General features: G+C 42.1%; 1 protein-coding gene across 3 annotated transcripts; it reads right to left on the minus strand.

Moving 5' to 3' along the window:
• Positions 1–4,747: 4,747 nt before the first annotated feature.
• C6H14orf93 (chromosome 6 C14orf93 homolog) lies at positions 4,748–20,405 on the minus strand. Of its 3 annotated transcripts, none has more exons than XM_042477661.1 (7): positions 20,316–20,405; positions 13,575–14,213; positions 12,285–12,542; positions 12,018–12,079; positions 9,330–9,433; positions 8,879–8,991; positions 4,748–6,452 (listed from the first exon to the last, which is right to left on the minus strand). In XM_042477661.1, exons 2-7 carry the CDS (start codon positions 14,103–14,105, stop codon positions 6,051–6,053), a joined length of 1,470 nt encoding a protein of 489 aa, XP_042333595.1. In that variant the 5' UTR covers positions 14,106–14,213; positions 20,316–20,405; the 3' UTR covers positions 4,748–6,050. The 3 variants fall into 3 exon arrangements, with proteins under 3 accessions (XP_042333595.1, XP_042333596.1, XP_042333597.1); XM_042477662.1 differs by lacking the exon at positions 20,316–20,405 and adding an exon at positions 19,735–20,259; XM_042477663.1 differs by lacking the exon at positions 20,316–20,405 and adding an exon at positions 15,501–15,727.
• Positions 20,406–20,822: the final 417 nt, after the last annotated feature.

Below are 20,822 nucleotides of genomic sequence, written 5' to 3' on the forward strand. Positions count from 1 at the left end.
GGCAGAGCTCAACATAACGTTCAAGAATCAGGACCAATGGAAGGAAGGGATGAACGGAGGAGGCGGGCCTTCATCCGCTCTTCATCTTCTGATTGGTCAGTCTTAACCACCACGCTTAATATTCAGAACCCTAAGGATGGAAAGTGGGCGGGGCGCTGTTTAAACTCTGGCTCAGCTGCGCGTGGAATCTTCCGCTCTAGTTTGAACTCCAACTCCCAGAAGGCCTTGCAGCCCGGGCTATGATAAAGAATTCTGGGAGTTGTAGTTAAAAGCATATGGAAGGACTTAGGACCATTTTTAATGAATGTTTTCCCTCTTCAAGGAACCTCCCCGCAGCCTTAACCGCTTGCTTGCCACCAGGAAATTTTGGGAGCAAGGGGAAATTATGGGATGGGGCCCTGCAAAATAAATAAACAAACAAATAAAAGAGATGGTGCTCTGTCTTGTATCTTTTAAGAGCTACGATGAAGTGGTTCATTCAGATGGTGCATCTGTCACATGATCCAGGGCTTGCCAAGACACTTTTTGCAACAGGATTTTGCAGTAGGACACCTGGCTTCACAAGTAGGACACAAGTTGAACATGAGGCAACAGTGTGATGCAGCAGCTAAAAAGGCCAATACAATCCTAGGCTGCATCAATAGAAGTACAGTGTCTAGATCAAGGGAAGTAATAGTCCCACTCTACTCTGCTCTGATCAGGCCTCATCAGGAATGCTGTGTCCAGTTCTGGGCAAAACAATTCAAAAAGGATGTTGAGAAACTGTATCATGTCCAAAGGAGGACGACCAAAATGGTGAAGGGTCTGCAAAACCTTGCCTTATGAAGAGAGACTTAGGGAGCTGGGGATGTTTAGCCTCGAGAAGAGAAGGCTAAGAGGTGATATGATAGCCCTGTTCAAATATTTGAAGGGATGTCATATTGAGGAGGGAACAAGCTTGTTTTCTGCTGCTCCAGAGAACAGAACCTGGAGCAATGGATGCAAGCTGCAGGAAAAGAGATTCCACCTGAACATTAGGAGGAACTTGCTGATGGTAGTTGCTGTTTGACTGTGGAAGACACTTCTTCTGAGGATTGTGGAGTCTCCTTCTTTGGAGGTCTTTAAAGAGAGGCTGGATGGCCATCTGTCAGGGATGCTTTCATTGAGAGTTCCTGCATGGCAGAAGGGGGTTGGACTGGATCAAGGATCTTGGGGTCTCTTCCAACTCTAGGATTCCATGGTGCCCTCCCCATCAGCTCCTAGGCCAAAAGGCCCAGCTCCAAAACCACCCAAATTATTTTAATCACATGAAGCATGCAGTCCTTTACCCATTTTTCTCCATCTCTAGCAAGTGGAACTTAAAGTTACCTATACTGTACTACCTATGCTTTGATTGAGATTTCCTGCATGGCAGAATGGGGTTGGACTGGATGGCCCTTGTGATCTCTTCCAACTCTACGATTCTATGATTCTATGATACCTTAGAACAACTTATAGTACCACATCAAATGAATGTTTTCGCTGCCCTTTTTATTACACCAAAAGTGTGGTACATTAGTTAAACAGTAGGACCAGCCCCGGTCACATCTCAGTGCTGCAGAAGTATTATTTGGGGAGAAACTGTAAAGCTTCCTACAAAAGAAAAGGACAAAAAAAACCTGCCAACGTTTGCACCTTTCTCATATCAAAATATCTTAAAACCTGTAACAAACTCCCATTTTCCCCCATTACAAGGGCCAGAAAGTTGATGGTCTGCTTGGAACCAGCTGTTAGAATTAACTGTTGCTGAATCAGACCAGCAATTGTCGCTGTCTCTTGATCTCCAGTTTATCCTATTTGTAAAATGGGTGCATTTTATTAATTTACCACACCAAGTTGCTAAAATGAAAGATCTCTTTTGAATTGCTCTGTGGAATTTTGTAGGTCATCTTTAGTTTATCTAGACCCATTTCAAACCGGCTTTAGGACAGGCTTTGGGGTTGAGACTGCCATGGTTGCCTTGACCGACGATCTGCGTCTGAGCATTGACAGGGGGAGTGTGACCCTGTTGGTGCTCTTAGACCTCTCAGCGGCTTTCGATACTATAGATCACGGCATCCTCTTAGACCGCCTGAGGGGGTTAGGTATCGGGGGCACTGCCTTGCAGTGGTTCCGGTCCTTCCTCTCGGGCAGGTCTCAGAGGGTGCTACTCGGGGACTGTAGCTCCAGTAAGAGGTACCTCACTTGTGGGGTACCTCAGGGGGCTATTTTGTCCCCAATGTTATTTAACATCTATATGAAGCCGCTGGGTGAGATAATACGGAGTCATGGTGCTGGGTGTTATCAGTACGCTGATGACACCCAAATCTATTTCTCCGTATCTCGTTCATCGGCCTCGAATTCTGATGGCATCTCTTCTCTCAATGAATGTCTTCAGGCGGTAATGGGCTGGATGAGGAAAAACAGATTGAAACTGAATCCAGACAAGACGGAGGTGCTCATGGTAGCGGCCCCGAAACCAAGAATTGGGTTGCAACCTCCAGTCCTGGATGGGGTCACACTCTCCTCCAGTGACTGTGTTCGCAGTCTGGGGGTGCTCCTTGACTCGTCGCTCCTGATGAGAAATCAGGTAAATGCGACAGTCAGGAGTGCCTGTTATCAGCTTCGGCTGATATGCCAGCTGCACCCTTTTCTGGAAGGGATCTCGAGACGGTTGTGCACGCGCTGGTAACCTCACACCTTGACTTCTGTAATGCACTCTACATGGGGCTACCCCTGTGCTTGACTCGGAAATTACAGCTGGTTTAAAACATGGCAGCCAGGCTTGTCTCAGGAACATCTAGGAGGGACCACATTACTCCGGTTTTGAGGTCCCTCCACTGGCTGCCTATCAGCTTCCGGGCCCAGTACAAGGTGTTGGTTATCACCTTTAAAGCCCTAAATGGCTTGGGTCCAAGCTATCTCAGGGACCGCCTCCTCCCGTACAATCTTCCCCGCGCTCTCCGGTCCTCTGGGAAGAACTTACTGCAGCCTTTAAAATCTAGGCTTGCGGCAACCTCCCAGAGGGCGTTCTCTGCTGTCGCCCCCAAACTCTGGAACGACCTGCCAGATGAGATCCGTCAGATAACATCATTAGACAGCTTTAAAAAAGCGGTCAAGACGGATCTCTTCTGGCAGGCCTTTCCAGACTAACCATCCCGGCCCAGGTTCCCTGATTCCCTCATTCCTCCCGTGGCCCCATCTCAGTGATGGTCGAGGATCAACAGAGGGATATCAGGGTTTTAATTGCTGTTTTTATGCTTGATATTGTGTTTTTAATATGTTATACTGTTTAATATTGTCTTAAGGGGGGAGGGATAAAGTGTTTTTAATTGTTATATTTTATATTTTACTGTTGTCAACCGCCCGGATTGGTTTGCCAGAGGGCGGTATATAAATAATAATAATAATAATAATTATTATTATTATTATTATTATTATTATTAGTTTCCACTTGGTCAGAAAGCAAAAAGGCTCTGCTTTTACGATAAGAAGTTTGATAAATCTAGCAGTTGATTTTAAATTGTAATTGTTATTTATGTATGGTGGAGGGTTTGGGGGATTGTGTTATATTGCTGATATTGTGTTTGTATTTTATTTCCTATTGTAATCCCCCTCAATCCATAGGGAGAGACAGGATATATTATTATTAATAATAATAATAATAATTATTATTATTATTATTATTATTATTATTATTATTATTATTATTGAGTTGTACTTATACAGAGCTGCATTCCCATATATTCTTTCCTGGGAACTAATTCCAGGAACCCAATACAACTTACTTTCAAGCAGACATTAATAGGATTGCAGCTTTGATGGAAGAAGTAGTCTAATCAAAAGGCCTACTATATTTCCAGCCAAAGCCAACTACACACCTTGCCATCTGCCCCCAGCACCTGCTTACTACATATATAGAAGACGCCATTTAGCAGCCACAGATCATACAGCCAAGTGATGGCCCATGGGGTTTGATATACATTAATCTCAGGATTCAAAGTGGGTCAAGTCAAGACAACCAGAGAGCAGCAGTTAATCTGTTAATTAAAAGAATTGCAAAATAGGATGTTGTCTTATGCCAGGTCAGAGTAACTGACACCTAACCCACTACTATTTCTGCCTAGTGGCATCTCTGAGATCTTACCCATTCTCTGCAACCTGGTTGTTTCAACTGGGGAAGGAAAGGGCTGAGACCGGTATCCTAAATATGTTCCAGTGGTGGGCTACTGTCCCAATAATTCAACACATTGTGTGATGGCTGGAGGACAACTTCCGATTCTTGCTGGTGAATGTAAATGGTTCGAGAACGCATGGATAGATGGTAGTAAATAAAGTTCTTCTCTGTAGAACTGAAACAGGAAGATATAGGGTCATACAGAATGCAGGGAGAAGATAGAGGATTGTATAAATTAGATTGTGCTTCTACCCTTTCTTTCACTGCTTTGTGCTAAATAAAAAAATAAAGTGCAACAGATATGTGCCCAAAGCACCAGCCATCTTTTTCTGCTACCGAGAAAAGCCACTAGAGGACAGTGAAGGTTCATAAAAACTACCCAGCTAAGAAGCTCCTGATACAGTAAGACATCAGCATCATACTGGGTTCTCTTCTTCAAATGTTTGAGTCCCCAGCATCTCCACACCTGACTGCATCCTATGAATGATCAGTGACAGGGCTGATATGTGGCCCGTTTTAAAGAAAGCCTTTTTGTAAACCTTCAGCCAGAATACTAGTCAATGGACTGTTTTACTCAATGCATTTGAGGAAACAGGCTGTAATCCAGAAAAACTCAGGCTACAATATTCCATTTGTCTTAATGGTATCACAGGACTCTGTCATTTTAAAGTAGTGTACATTTTAAGTTAATTATTTCCTGCAAAAAATAATAAACTGATGTTTTCTTTCCTGCATGAAACCCAGGCTTGTGTTTTCTTCTGCGTTAGGGTCCCAAGAACCTGGCAATGATGAGACAGCCTTTCTAGGAGCCTAGTTCCTGATGCCAGCAAAACACTAAACCCAAGATGGTTGTCTTTTATCAGTTGTTCTTCATTCTACATGTAAAATCTTTAATCTTCCTGCCAGTAAAAATAATTAAGACCTACAAGTCCTGGATTTCAAGATAGTTTTCTTAATCAAGCATTTCCAAGGAAAACCCAGGCTTGCAAAGATGAGGAAGAAGAAGAAACTTAAAAAAGAATCAGAAAAATCAGCCTGTTACTTCAGGAGGCGTTTCCTTTCATGGCCATCTCCCCTCACTCAATGGATACTCAGATCCTAAGAGGTTATGGTTAAACACCATTTCTTCAGGCCATCTCAGTTTTATAAAGTGTAGCCCAACAATTTCCCTCAAGCCAAGTTGCTTTATTCTTTATTCCTTTGAACCCAAGAGAAAATTAAGGAAACATAATCTCCCACCCATCTAACACAGATGCAGGTAAGAGTAGTCAAATTCAATATCAATATGGACTGTTTATGTTGGTTCTTTAATGTCATTAACATTTATGAAGTCTAGGAAGAGACCCTCCACTATTCTCCTAAAGGTTAGGAGGTTAATTCCTGGTCCAAAGAAAGCTCCGCCAAGTAGAGAGCACTCCCCATCCTTCCAGCAACTCCTCCACAGTTGGTTTTCTGTTATCAGAAACTCAAGGGCAAAACAAAGTAATTGTGAGGTTAGAAGAGTTCTCTCAAGTTTCTGATTCAAACATCCCATCATGCAATTAGTTTTTATGGCAATCCTTACTTTCAAATGCCTTAATTCCAGCTCAGAGGAGAGAATTTCCTTTTCACAATCCTATACCACTCAGGTTCATGTTGTGTATAGACCAGCCATTTTAATGGTAAAGGGATCCCTTTTTCAGTGTTGTCCATAGGGGTTCCCTATAAAGAGGTGTCTGTCTATAAAAGCCATTTGGGGCATGGAAGACCCTTTTGTTTTCCTATTCATCTGAAGGAAGGAGCTGAGCTCAGCTGATAGCAACAGTGTCTCGGCTGACCCTCTTGTCACTTCCTCATTACTCTGGCTGCCATATAACGCAAGGTTAACCATTTGCGGTCATTCATCCTTTTCCACTTTGATCTCCACAAAAGAATTGAGGTCAGGGCAGAAGCTTTTGTGACTGGGAGGGTGAGGAGATGTGCCAGCCCTAGATTCATCCTCTTGAAAATGAGGGTTATAGAGATGATGAGGCAGGAGCTGGACTTCAGCAGAGGGCAGACGATCCGAAGGTGTCCCATAAACCCGGTTAGCTTTGGTACCATGCTTTGAGTTGGCATCCAGTCGGTAACAGAGACGGGTGAGAGGAGCCGCACGGAATCGTGGGGGCCGTGCTACCCACACACCTGGCTCACTCATGCTGTCTTCCTCGTCTGACATGAGCTCCTCAGTTACACTTTGCCACATACACTGATCTTCAGGGCTTAGCATGCGTGCCATACCTGAACGGTTTGCGAAAAGCTAATGGTAAGACAAAAGAGGATGTTAATTAGTTATCCTAAGAATATTATCTTTGCCTTCACCCTTGCAATTACTCACCCTGACTATCCTCACTGCTCTCACTTTGTCCTTTCAACAACTCCTCTATCATGCTTTGTCATTTTTTCTTCCCCTAACGCTGGAGGACTACAGAATCTTGCCCACTCTCAGGCCTAGAGAACATACATTCTGTGGGCAGATTCCAAGGTTCCTATTAAGTAGTTGCATACTGCCCTGTCTTAAAAACCAGAACCTGCACCATGCATGTGTATAAACAGGTTAGCATTTGACAGGTTACCTGAGGAGCCAATTTTGAAGTACTGTAGTAGAGAATAAGCACATACTCCACAAATAAGAGTTTATAATGCAAACCCTTCTTGGCAGCCAAGCACTGAAAACTCACTTGCTCAGACTGCTCCCCCCTCAAACCTCCATTTTGCTCCCCATTGTGAAGGAGAATCTCTACTGCTGCTGCAGGGAGATCTGAAATAGTGAGGCTTTAGTATAAGACAGGTTTCATTTTTCTTTCCCTTTAAAGCAAGACTAGGAGTGTTTTGATAAATGAGACAGCAAAACAAGTGGGATACACACATAATGATCCAGTTTCTTGTTATTACATGGGTTTATTCTCCCCGGTTTCCCCCCTTTACTTTTAGGCTGGAGATAACCCTACTAAATTCAGTGGGACTTACTTCCATGCATATATGCACTGGATGTGATAGCTAGGTGAGAAGCTAATTAGATGTAAGGGTTATCAGATAACATCATTTTTATCAACAGAATCATGTTCCCATCATATTTTTCTTTCTTACATTGCAACCTTATAGCTATTTACTCAGAAGTCAGTTCAGTTTTCTTCAAGATGATTTCTACATCTTAATGAGATTGTAGCCTTTAAAAATGGACATTTAGTGATTAAGGACCTTCCTTGTTAAACCACCCATAAAGCATGCTTGATTTTGTACTAGCATCCCTATTTGCATTGATGGACTTTCTATAAAGAGAACTACTACGGTCTTTTGATGCATGAGTGATCCAGAGGTGACTGGATTCTCTTTCTGTCAAATTTTTTTTTACTTTATTCTATTCATTAAACAAATTAATCACAATTAAAACCTTTAATCTGAATAAATTTTAGCTAAAATGAATAAATAAATAAAGAATGAACGAATAAATAAATAAATTTTAGCTAAAATAAATTCCTTTGAATTCTATTATCCCAAATAACAGTTTTAAAGAAGATTGCTATGTTAGTCTGTTTCAGCCTGAAAAGGAAAGTGGGTAGAAGTCTATGAAAGCCTATGCAAAAATATACAAGTTAGACCCCTTATGCAATACAATTACTGTATAGTGCTATTATTCCACCTGAATTGCCATGGCTTAATTCTATGCAATCTTGGGATTTGTAGTTTGGTGATGCACTAGACGAGCTCTTCTGCTCAGAATTCTTAATATCCTTCCATAAACTACAGACCTTAGTATTCCATAGGATGAAATCATTAAAGATAAGGTGGAATCAACACACTGCAGAAATAGTCCAGTTTGAGATTGCTTGAACTGCCCTGGCTCAATGCTAAGGAATTCTAGCAACTATAGTTTTGTGAAACATTTAGCCGTCTCTGTCAGAGAACTGTCATGCCAAATGTACTACAATTCCCACCATTTACTAGCACTGAGTCAGGAGCGTTAAAAGTGGTAACAGTAATTCTCAACTGTTGATCTTACAGATGTTTTGACTTCAACAGAAGGCTCAGCCAGTGATCAGGGATTCTGGGAGCTGAAGTCCAAAACATCTGGCAGGCCAAAGGTTAAGACCTATGAGCTAGCAACAGAAGTGCAATGAGATTGCATCTAGTTTGAAGCGGTATGGTTAAAACCAGGGAGAGATTAATCTGAATATGTATGATTCAGACTAGTCCAAATAAGAATGGTTAAGATCAGTCAAAAATCAAATGTTATGGAATTCATAGTTAAGGAGTAAATTCTGTGTGTATTAATTAGAATCCTTGAGTTATTTAATATCTAAGCTTCGTTTAAATTACATTTTGTGTGAAGAAATTGATGGAATATATTTGTAGTGCTTTGTTATAATTTCATGACATTTGTAATTCCAACAGCAGGTGTTTGACAGAGGAAGTATACTTATTGCATTCAGGTTATTCCTTCATCTGGTAAAGAGAATGATGTTTCTTTGTATGATGGAGTGAGAAAATAGATGCAATTTCCTCTTCCCCATCAGTGTGATTTTTAATTTTTTTATTTGTTCCCAAATGTCCTGCAGTAAAACTGAGGGAGGGATGTGAGGAAACCCCCCAAAAACAGCTTTTCTGCAGATTTTGAAGCCTGTGTTCCTCTTGAGGTAACAAGCATGGAGAAATGCTCTTCAGTGTTGTCAAGTTGTGCCTTACCCGATAGCGTCTGCTGCGGAGTTTCTTCTCTTCCTTCTCCTTGAGCCCTTTGAAGGGGTTGAGAGAATTGCGATATTCACGTCGCTTGGTCAGAAAGTAGGCCACACAAGCACCTAATGGAACAAAAAGTGGACGTGAGGGTGATCACAAGCACTGAAACCAGGACACAGATTAATGAACAGAGGATATGACATGTATGCATATATAAACAACCAATTTATCAGTTGTCATCCATAAGATCCACAGAAAATGTCAAGAGATACAGCTCTTTTCAAAGCTAGAGAAAGTTTTCCCTTCAAAATAATGTCCCCCTCCCCACCAGCAAAATGAAAATCTGTCTTTAAAAGAAGGGGAGGAACATGTTGAGGAAATGCTTCTATATTTTAAAATACTATATCAATAAAATCCAGAACTGAAATAGGTAAAGCATATATGTTCCTCTCCACTGTACCTTTTAGTTCTTTGTCAGTATAATTATGCTGATTTGATACCAATTCCTGCTTCAATTTTTCCAGCAAGAATTTCACTACAGAGATATTCCATGAAGATTTGATGCTACAAGAGAAAGATAAACACAAGAACAGCTGTCAGTACCTGGCACACCCTGGAAATGTCACATTCTCTCCAGCAATATTTCTGACAGGTTAAACTACGGAATGGAAAGACAGCATACCAGGTTTCCCAGTTTTCAGTTATAGAATATCACAATCCATTTTGTACACGTGTTTACCCAGAAGTTAATCCTACTGGTTCAAACGGAGCTTACACAGCATACACTTGTGCGTATTTATGTCTGAGTAGGCCTTTCTGAATCCCATCTAAATCAGACTAATGACCCTTTCACACTGCACAACTATAGCATTATGATTCCACTGTAACTGGAATGGCAACATCCTAAAGAATAAAAACTATGGCAACATCCTAAAGAATCCCAGGATTTGCAGTTTAGGGAGAGGCATTTAGAGTTCTCAGCCAGACAGCTCCAGTGCCTCACCAAACTACAGATCTCAAAATTGCATAAGATGTTGCCATGGCAGTTTAAGCAGAATCATACTGCTATCACTGTGTAGTGTAAAAAGGCCCTTACTTGCAAGTAGGTCTGCATAGGATTATCCATTATAACTATGACTTCTTGGCTTTGGAGTTATTAATGTTAAGGTCCTCCCGCCATCCTAACTGTCATGCCCTGATCTCAGAGAGAGGGGAGAAGAAGCAGGCACAGTTCCATCATTCCTAGGCCCAGAAGCAAATGAAAGACCCTCCCTCTATCCCAACTGTCCTATTAATAATTGTAACCCTCACTTTACCTTCCTGAGCTGTCCAAAGGGCTCTTGTCCCACCCTCCAAATAGCTACCCTCTCCTCTTTATGTCTACAATTGCCTTGCAGAACATAATGCTACCTCTCATTTTGAAACCTAACATTTTCACAATGCCTTTGGCACAACCTCCTGGTCCCAATGTTCTACTGTGGCCTTTCCAAGAGTCAGAATAACAGACTACAAGTCTCATCTCCCTACCCAGTATAGCTATCCTGGGTGAGGATGGTGGAAGATGTTATCCAACACACCTGAAGATCAGTAGGCTAGAAAGACTGTGCTACCATAACTCTGCATACATCTGTGCAATTGAAATGTTACCCCAACCCCGTTCTTCTCCATTCTTTTCTGTCTTTCCTGTGTTACATTACAGACTGTACACCTCAGAAGACAGAGATGTGTCCTCTTTTAGTTTATAAAGTGTTATGAGCATAGAAGGTGCATACCTCCAACTGTCCCAGTTTGCAGGGAGAGTCCCCATGAATGCTCTGTTAGGAGTTATTCACACTGTGAAAATAATCCAGGATGAATCCGCGTTGAATCTCCATTGTTCACACACATACCGAATGCACCTGATTAAGGGTTTTTTGGGGGGGAGGGGGGAGCTGCCTAAAAACACTTAATCGGGATAATTGATATCAGGTTTCCCCCAGAGTTTTAAAAAAATATCTGCATCGTCAATAGCGTGACTAACTGATGCGAATAGACCTGAATAGATCCAAGATAAAATGCTGCATGTCTTGAACGTGTTCCGAATGCATTCGCATCATTGACTCCATCTTTATTCGAATGCTTGCAAGTGTGAGCAACCGTACTTGCAGAGGTGCACACTGATGTGATTCCATAGTGTGAATTACAGACCCAGAATGTGTGAGTTGATTTGCATCCTTGCGCTAAAAAACAACATCTGAATGACCCCTCAGTCCACTTTTTCAGCTACTTTTAAAATGTCCCTGTTTCTGTCTCCTCCTTCTGCTTTCCCCCTTTGACCTCACCTTACTTCAGTTGCTGTATTTTGCACTGTTAATTCAACAGGTGGAAGATGAGAACAGGGATCTTGCACTTCTCAGTAGACTCAGGCAAAAGCAAACAGCTAAAGTCTTTCCTAACTTGTCTGTTCTTCCTCATTGATATTTTTTGCCATATTGACCACACTCTGATGTTGCTTAGCCATATATATCCATTTTCTATTGTGAAATATTAGAAGGTATGAAGGTGCTATATATACAGTAGGAGTAATAGTAATAAATACTAAATAAACATTAATGGTAATTCATGCAGAGGGGATCTTGTAGCACCTTTGAGACTAACTGTGTGAAAGAAGTTGTAACATAAGCTTTCATAGGAAGTAGATCATTTCTATGATGAAAGCTTATGCTATACCTTCTTTTGAGCAGTTAGTCTCAAAGGTACTACAAGACCCCTTTGCATATTAACAGTAGCAGTAAATAGAAACAATAAAGTGAACCTGACTGATGTTGTACTACATACCTGCCCAGAGATAAGTGCCATTTAACTTAGCTGGGCTTACTAATGAGTAGACATCTGTAGAACCCTTTGTGAATGATAATAATGTGGAAAGCTGGAGTGTAGGCTACTGGGATTCCTTTTAGTAAGAACCTAGTTTCCCTGATTAAGAGAGGAGAGGTATGCTATACTTTTACTGCTTAAGCAGAAAAGACAATTTTGAACCGTTTAGCCTCTCTTCCCACTACAACAAAATGAAGAAGTCATACCTATTGCAGTCCTCCTTTCTGTACTATTGTTGGAAATGTGAGAAATTTATTCCTTATCAAGTCAAATAATCTGGACCAGAACTCACCTCTCAGAGCCATCAAATCTCTTATCATTGGTGACATGGTTGTGAACGTTGTGGACCAGTTTCTGAAAGAGTTAACAAAAACATGACAGAAAAGACCAACGATCCTCAGCATTAATTTCTATAACCCCTAAAAATATTCAAACAAAGCAGCCCTGGCTCTATAACATTAATTAAAATTAGCCCAGAGTGTCTGAAATACTGATTCTGTGCCAAATTCCTTGCAGGACACAAACTACTCCCATGAGTAAACTATGCAAGGCAACTTACTGAAAGCACTAGATCCCTCTTGCGTCTCGCGTTCTTCTGTCCACTGCTTCGGCTTCTAGAAGGAAGACTCGCAAAGCCCAAAGAGAACCGTGGCTCCCCATGCATGGACTCCTCCAATGTGGTGCTGTTGGGGGACACCTCTGCACAGGAGAGAGAATCATCCAGTGACTGTAGGGCTGACTGGTGAGGGGTAGGAGAAGTAGGTGCAGCATAGACCCGTTGCATGGAGGCTTCCCCAGAGGGAGACTCTTCTGCTACCTGAGAAGGAGACAAAGACTTTACCATCTCCTTCCAATAGACCCCATGGCAGCAAATCCACCTCTGAGTATTATTTGCCTAAGAAAATCCTATGAAACTCATGGGATTGCCATAAGTCCTCAGGCAATTTGACGGCAACATTCTCCTCCCCATTTCTGTATCTGTTTCAGGGTGCATCTAATCTGTAGAAATAATGCAGTTTGACGCCACTTTAAGTGCTGTAGCTCCATCTCATGGAATACTGGGATTTGTAGTTTTACAAAGGCTTTGGCCTTCTCTGTCAAATAATGCTTTGTAGTCACAAAACTACACATTCAAGTATTCTGTACACTGGAGACATGGCAGTTAAAGTGGTGCCAAACTGCATTATTTCTACAGTGTAGATACCCCCTCAATCTGTAACCACCATATCTTAAAACACAAATTAACTCATCCCTGCCCTGCTACTATCCCTAAAGTCCCCCTAATCTTCCCAGGTAATTTTCACAAAAGCCTGGTAAAGGAGATGGTTTTTTTAAAAAATGAAATTGATCTGCATTGCAAATGTAAAACCTACAACGGCCAGGAGATATATTTGATGTTAAAGCCTCTTTTTATCTCTCATTGACAAAATTCAAACTGGGCTCAAATTGCAGAAGAGGCTCAAAGGCATATTTTTTTAAAGGCCTCATTGCTGAAAACATTTTAGCACTATGGCTGGAACGTCCTTCCAACCCAAACCTTGCCAATGCCACTTAAATCACCCTCAGCCATTCCAGCCTGAATCCCATACCAGCCTTGGGATAATATAGACACAGACGCATATACTTTTTAGCTCTTGCCATGGCCCCTCAACCCCAGGCCACAACAGCGGCGCAAAGCTTGGCATGACTCCCAGAATGCCTCTCTCTTGAGCAGGTCGTTGGCAGGGAAGGCGAGAGATGCCATCAAATATTCATGATGCCATCTGCGCCTGACCGGAGGGACCTGGGGATTGTGTGAGTTTTGTGGGGTGGGAGGGCAAAGAAGGCCCTAAATCTTCAACCTACGCACCCCGCCAGTTCCCAGCTGCACAGGCGAAAAACCCAAGTGTCCCGGTGGCCCTGCCGCCGCCGCCGCTCCCAGTTGTCTCAGTTCTTCAATGACCACCTGGACACCATTTCGGAAGCCTTCCGCCTCTTGTTCCTCCTCGTCTTCGCCTTCCTCATCCTCTTGGCGCTCTTCAGGAGGGCACTGAGGGCTGGTTTTGAGGGTAGGGGGTGTCCCCTGGCGTAGGGCTCCCACATCCTCCTCCAGGCGTTTCAAGGCTTCGTTGTTGGCCTTCGCCAAACCCAGCGCCACCTCCGCAAGGCTCACCGCTTTTTCCACACGTTGGTAGATAATGTGGAGGAGCTGGTCCGAAGACTGTACCGCCAACCCAGTTCCTGTAACCGTTATGGGGGTACATGGTGGGGATGGCGGTGGTGGAGGTGGTGGCGGTGGTGCTGTTGTTTGAGCTCCTGGCTCTTGCTTGCAAGTACAGCAGCAACATTTTCCGTCTTTGGCATTGGGAGGGGAAAACAAGATGGTGGCACTGAAGGACATGACAGTCCAGGACCTTATGCGCAAGCCTGTGTGTTTCTCAGCTAGAGTCGTCAAGAAGGCTTCTCTTCTTTCAAGTGTTCATGCATAGTAGCATTAGGGACAGATATACTGAAGTAAAATAGTAATTAAGGAAAATCACAGTTTACTGTATATACTCATGTATAGGTCTAGAAATTTAGGTCAAAGAAATTGACCCAAAAAAGCCAAGGGCCCAAACAGACAGGCCAAAATAAAGCTGCTTCAGGTCACTTTGGAGGTATGCTGTTTAAATGACACACACATCTTAAGAAGCCAGAAGCTGCACCAAAGCTGCGCTCCAGTCCTCAGGACTGGAGCATGGCTTTGATGCGGCTTCCGGTCTCATAGGACACATGCATCATCTAAACAGCATACTTCCAAAGTGACTCGAAGCAGCTTTATTTTGCTCTGGCCTGTTACAGACAGCCAAAATAAAGCTGCTTCGAGTCACTTTGGAGGTATGGTATTTCAATGATGCATGAATCCTAAGAGTCTGGAAGCTTCACCAAAGCTGCACTCCAGTCCTTAGGACTGGAGCGTGGCTTTGGTGCGGCCTTTGGACTCTTAGGACGCATGTATCATTGAAATACCATACCTCCAAAGTGACTCAAAGCAGCTTTATTTTGGCTGTCTGTAACAGGCCTCTGTCTGTTCAGTCTCTGAGTCAATTTATCGACAAGTCAATTTAATCTTAATAATTATTTAAAAGGAGCCATCTCCTGGTGAAAAGCAAGAGCATACAGTGGTGCCTCGGGTTACGAAAGTAATTCGTTCCGCGGCCGCTTTCGTAACCCGAAAAGCCTTCGTAAGCCGAATTGCCATAGGCGCTAATGGGGAAAAGCCGCGTTTCGTGCGAAAAAGCGCCGAAAAGCACCAAAAATTTTCTTCGTAACCCGAAAATACATTCGTAACCCGGAACAATGATTTCCAATGGGATTTTTTCGTATCCCGAAAATTTCGTAACCTGGGTATTTCGTATCCCGAGGTACCACTGTAATATGTGAAAAACCGACAACCTCTACTCTCTCATCCATCCAGTCTTAAGAGTAAGCACAAAGAGTTATGTCTGCTGGAATTTTGTAAGTTCTTTGACATTGTTTTGCTTTGTTTCATCCTTTAGATCCTTTGCTATATTGCCCCTAAATTTTACCTTCGACTTATCTACGGGTCATAGCAAAAAAACGTAATTTTGGTCCCAAAACTTGCCCTTGAATTATACATGAGGACGAGGTCGACTTATAGTCAAGTCTACAGTGAGCCCTCCTTATCCATGGATTTTTTAATCCATGGATTCAAGCATCCACAGCTTGAAAATATTTTAAAAAATTATAAATTCCAAGTAGCAAAACTTGATTTTCCATTTTATATAAAGGACACCATTTTGCTGTGCCATTGTATTTAATGGGAATTGAGCATCCACGGATTTTGTTGTCCACGGAGGGTCCTGGAACCAAACCCCAGCAGATAGCAAGGGTCCACTGTATATGTTTAAAATGAGAGTCAGTGTTGTATAATGGTTTGAGCAGTGGATGATGGCTCTGACTGGAAACCAAGATCTGAATCCCAGCTTGGCCATGTAAACCCATTGGGTGACCTTAGGCAAGTCACATGCTTGTAATCCGCCTTGATTCCTTTGGGAAAAGGCGGAATATAAATACATATCAATAAATTATATTATTATTATTATTATTATTATTACAGTATTATTATTATTATTATTATTATTATTATTATTATTATTATTATTATCTATCCTCAGAGGACGGCAACAGCAACGGCAACCCCACACTGAAGAAACTTGCAAGAAAACGCTGTGATAGGTTCCCCTTATGGTGGCCATAAGTCAGGAATGATTTGAAGGCACACAACAACAACAACAACAACCAAGTGTGATGTGAGAGCGCTGGACTACGACTTTGGAGGCCAGGGCTGCATCTGCACTGCAAAAATAAAGCAGTTTTGACATTGCTTTAACTGCCATGGCTCAATGCTACAGAAATGTGGAGTTTGTAGTTTTATGAGCTATTTAGCCTTCCCTGTCACAGCACTCTGGTGTCACAATTGGCTACAAATCCCATGATTCCATAGCACTGAGCCACAGCAGTTGAAGTGGAGTCAAGCTACATTATTTCTGAAGTGCAGGGTTCGAATCTGGACTTGGAAACCCACTGGGTGACCTTGGGCAAGCCACACTCTCAGCCCCTGAAAACTCCATTATAGTGTTGCTATGAACTGGAAACAAACCGAAGGCGCACAACGTTCTGCTTCATTCATAGAATAATTAATCTATAAATAAACAAATAAATACGATTTTAATTGGATAAATCAAACATTTATTAAAATAATTAAATAAATTAAACTACAGTATTTATAATTGAAAATAATTATTAATAAATAAAAACGATTAATAACAAGAGGAACCTAGTACTTGCAGTGTGTGTGTTTGTACATTAAGAGGGGATAAATTATTGATAATTACAGTAAAATATAAATTTTAGAGAAATTAAACATTTAATAAAATAATTAAACTATTGATAATTAAAAATATTTATTAATAAAAATGATTAATAAGAGGAACCTAGTCTTTGCAGTGTGTTCTTGCACATGAGAGGCAATAAACTATTGATAATTAAAAATATAAATTAATATATTTATGATAAATTAATAAATTATATAAATTATATAAACTGAACATTTACTAAAATAATTAAATAAGTTAAACTATTGATAATTAAAAATACTTATTAATAAAGATGATTAATTACAAGAGAAACCTAGTCCTTACAGTGTGTGTGGTTTTGCAGATTAAGAGGCAATAAACTATTGATAATTAAAAATATAAATTAATAAATTGTATAAATTACATAAATTAAATGTTTACTAAATTAATTAAATAAATCAAACCATTGTTAATTAAAATTATTTAATACATAAATAATTTTAATTATCAATTATTAGTTATTAATAAATAACGATTCATAACAAGAGGAACCTATTCTTTGCTGTGTGTTTTTACGCATTAAGAGGGGATAAACTATTGATAAATAAAAAAATATTTATTAATAAATAAAGATGATTAATAACAAGAGGAATCTAGTCCTTGCAGTGTGTGTTTGTTTGTTTGTGTTTACACATAAAGAGGCGTGCTTTTTTATTTATTTAAAACCCCTATTATTCCTTAATTCCTTAAAGGAATAAACATCTTAAAACGCGCCATTAAAAAACATTTCGTTTCTCAGAGGTTATGCAAAAAAGGCAGCCACTCTAGATTTGCATATTTAAATCTCGCGCGCCCAAGGCGGGAAAATCTCTCTCTGTGAGGAATAGCGCCGGGGCCCAACGGTTTCGAACGCAGCGCTCCCCAACGTTCCACGCCGCGTGTGCAGAGGGGGGAGGGGGGAGGAGGAGGAGGAGGAGAGGCGCCAGCGCCGCAGTCGTCGTATACGAACAGAGCGGCCCTCAGTCTCCTCTCCGCCTCTCGGTGATTGGCTGAGCCGGAGGAGCCGAACGCAGCTGATTGGTTGCCAGCCGCGAAGCCTTGGCTCGGGGATGAGGAGAAGGGGCGGGGCAAAGGAGAGCGAGGCAAAGGGGGCTCTGTGAGGAGATTTGTGAGGCCAGGGGTTTTTTTCCATGGCCGCCTCGCCAACCAATGTTTTTTCTTTGTTTTAATGTTCCCGCCAAACATAGTCCATTGTGGCTTGAGTTCAAACCCAGTGCTTCCATCTAGACACAAAGGTCATCCCAAATATTCATTATTACAAAATTAAGCCACCAACACGTCAACACAACGGTCACACACACACACACACACACACACAGATGGCCATGACTCGACGTTGTGTGTCAGGATGCTTCAAAATGGCTGACCAGGGCCAAGGTGACCTCTGGACTCCCAATCCTTACCCCAAAGACAAAGGCAGTGTCGCCTCATTGTGTGGCTCCAAGTCGTTTCTGACCTGCGGCGACACAATGGGAAAACATGTTGCAGAGTTTTCTTGGCAATAGGTTTTTGTGTTTTTTTTCGGGCTATGTGGTCATGTTCTAGAAGAGTTTATTCTTGGCCACGTAGCCCAAAAAAACCGGCCATGAAAATCTTCGGCTTCACATTTTCTTGGCAAATTTCTTCAGAAGGGGTTAGCCATTGCCATCCTCTGAGGCTGAGAGAGAGTGACTCGCCCAAAGTCACCCAGTGGGTTTTTATGCTCCGGCAGGGAATTGAATCATGAGCCCCAGAGTCATAGTACCAACATTCAAACCGCTATGCCATGCTCTGGCAGCATCTACGCTGCAGAATTAATGAGGTTTAACGCCGCTTTAACAGCCATGGCTCAATGCTATGGCGTTCTAGGATTCATACTTATGTGAGACATTTAGCCTTCCAGGTGCCACAACAAACTACAAATCCCAGGATTCCATTGGATGGCACCATGATGGTTAAAGCGGTGTCATACTGAATTAGTAATGCAGCGTGGCACCAACCAAAATGGCTGCCCACCTTTGCCTGGGATGACAACCATCACATTTCAACCCATGTTTTCAAATCTTTCCTGGATAACCTTCCCACTGATACCCACAGTGTCCCATAAAAATCCCCTTACAGGCCCATGCATGTCAATCATACCTTTAAAGACATATATATCTGATCATCCATTCTAAATGTTACCTTTCAGACTTGGTAAAAACAAAGAGTGCACTGCATCATCTTTAAAGATGCTAACAAATTCATACTCGCATATAAGCTTTTGAGGGCTATACAGTCTTTACCTATTGCCCAGAATTGCAGTTATGAATTGTTCTCTGAAGATGCCAGCCACAGATGCAGGCGAAACGTCAGGAATAAACTCCTCTAGAACATGGGCACACAGCCCAAAAAACCCACAAAAAACTAATCATGAATAACATTTCATGCAACTGATAACATGGACCCTAATTCACTAAACCGTATGCTCCAATTTAATATGTCTTTCTACACTGTCGTTGCTGCAACAAGCTAAGGGCTGCACTGCTGGAACATGACAAACCAAGCTCACTGTCAAGGTTCATTTATTGCTTTTTAAAAAACCCCAAACCCTGCAGGCCTCAATCTGTTCCCAGACCATTAAAAAACAAAAAAAGGCTTACTGGCCCAAATAGTAAATAATGATAAACAGATCCTCCAGTTTGTTAAGTCTGCACTTCTCTGAACCTGTTCCCATGGCTACACTGGTGTTATTACACTTGTAGGTTACACGGAGTAACCTTTCGCGGCCAGGTTAATTTAAGTTTGGGATGACTACTACAACCTGCATTTGAACTCCTCCTATTCACCGATGCAGATTGGAAGAAAAAAAAAACTGAGCAAAAGAAACCCACCCTTTTCCATTTGCGATTTAGCCATCCTGATGGTGAACAAAAGAATGATTAATGCATGTTAGTGCAGATGTCGCCTGGCATGATATTGAGTAAGCCCCTGTTAAGTCTCTTACCATCATCTTGTGCAAACAAAAGCAAGAAGGGAGCTGAGAGAGAAGGTATACTTGATTAAACTTCCCACGTAAATGCACACACAATACACCTCTACAAGCCCAAGCATATATATACACACACCCGTGTACCTAATTGGTATACTCACATCTTCAACTTCCCTGTTTATTTCTCTGCACGCACTTTTCCGCAATGCCCTCTTCACCTCTATCGTATCATATACAGATCATGGCAGTATTTTACACAGGGTTAATGAAGTAACCTGGAATGACTACCAACTATTGTTACCTACCGCTACTTATTCCAGTTACTCTATTATCTCACCCACAATAAAACATATTTATTTCCCCTATTCTTTAAAGCCACAAGAAGTAATTACAGTGCTTCGCGGGGTAATGAATCCCTGATCAAGATTCGCTCTGTTCCTGTATACTTGCCATATATACCTTTCCGCTCTGTCTTCACTGATCTGTGTACATAAAGCTCTACCTGGCATGTACATCTCTTTTCAGTCAAGTATATTCTGCTCTCTTTCTCCTCCTCCTTCCCTCCCTCTTCCTGTCACATATAATCCTCCACCTTGTCGTATATTTTCTCTGGCAAGGCCTAGCAGACAAGGGGAGACTGGGGTGCCCCTGCTTTTTCCATCCCTGCCCCTGCCACCCCAAGCTTTCCCCGCACCACCCCATTCCATCCCACTCCCATGCCTCCCTGGGAAAAAAAGGATACTGGAAGGTCGTGCAGCTCTTTGTATTCGCGTGTGTGCAAAGTGGGAGGATGTGCACCCTGCTGCCAACTGCCACACCCCCGTGCCTCCCCCCCTTCTGCCCTGATTGGCCAATCTCCTGCACGCACACAAACACACACCAAAGCTGCACACGCATTCCTGAGCAGGGCCCCAGCAGGGGACACCTAGGGTGGCTGGGCACTGCCCATTTTGGACATATACAAGGGGACTGCTTTTTAAAGAAATGCCTCCTCTTGCTGCTCCAGCCACAGTCTTTGGGTCCTTGTCACCGTTTGCTTGCATACTCATGTTTTGTTCCTCGTGTTACGCGTTTATCCATATTGTCTTCAACCCAGCCCAGTTTTTCTCATGCTGCATCCATCACCTTGGTTCATGTACTGCGTTTGATGCACACACAGCCCCCCTTTTTACTCTCTTCCCCCTTTCCCTTTCTGTTTACTGTTCTTTCCCAGATGTACTAAATCCATTTCCCCCACCACCATTCTTGG

Source organism: Sceloporus undulatus, chromosome 6, assembly GCF_019175285.1.
Source record: "Sceloporus undulatus isolate JIND9_A2432 ecotype Alabama chromosome 6, SceUnd_v1.1, whole genome shotgun sequence".
NCBI classification, from domain to species: domain Eukaryota; kingdom Metazoa; phylum Chordata; class Lepidosauria; order Squamata; family Phrynosomatidae; genus Sceloporus; species Sceloporus undulatus.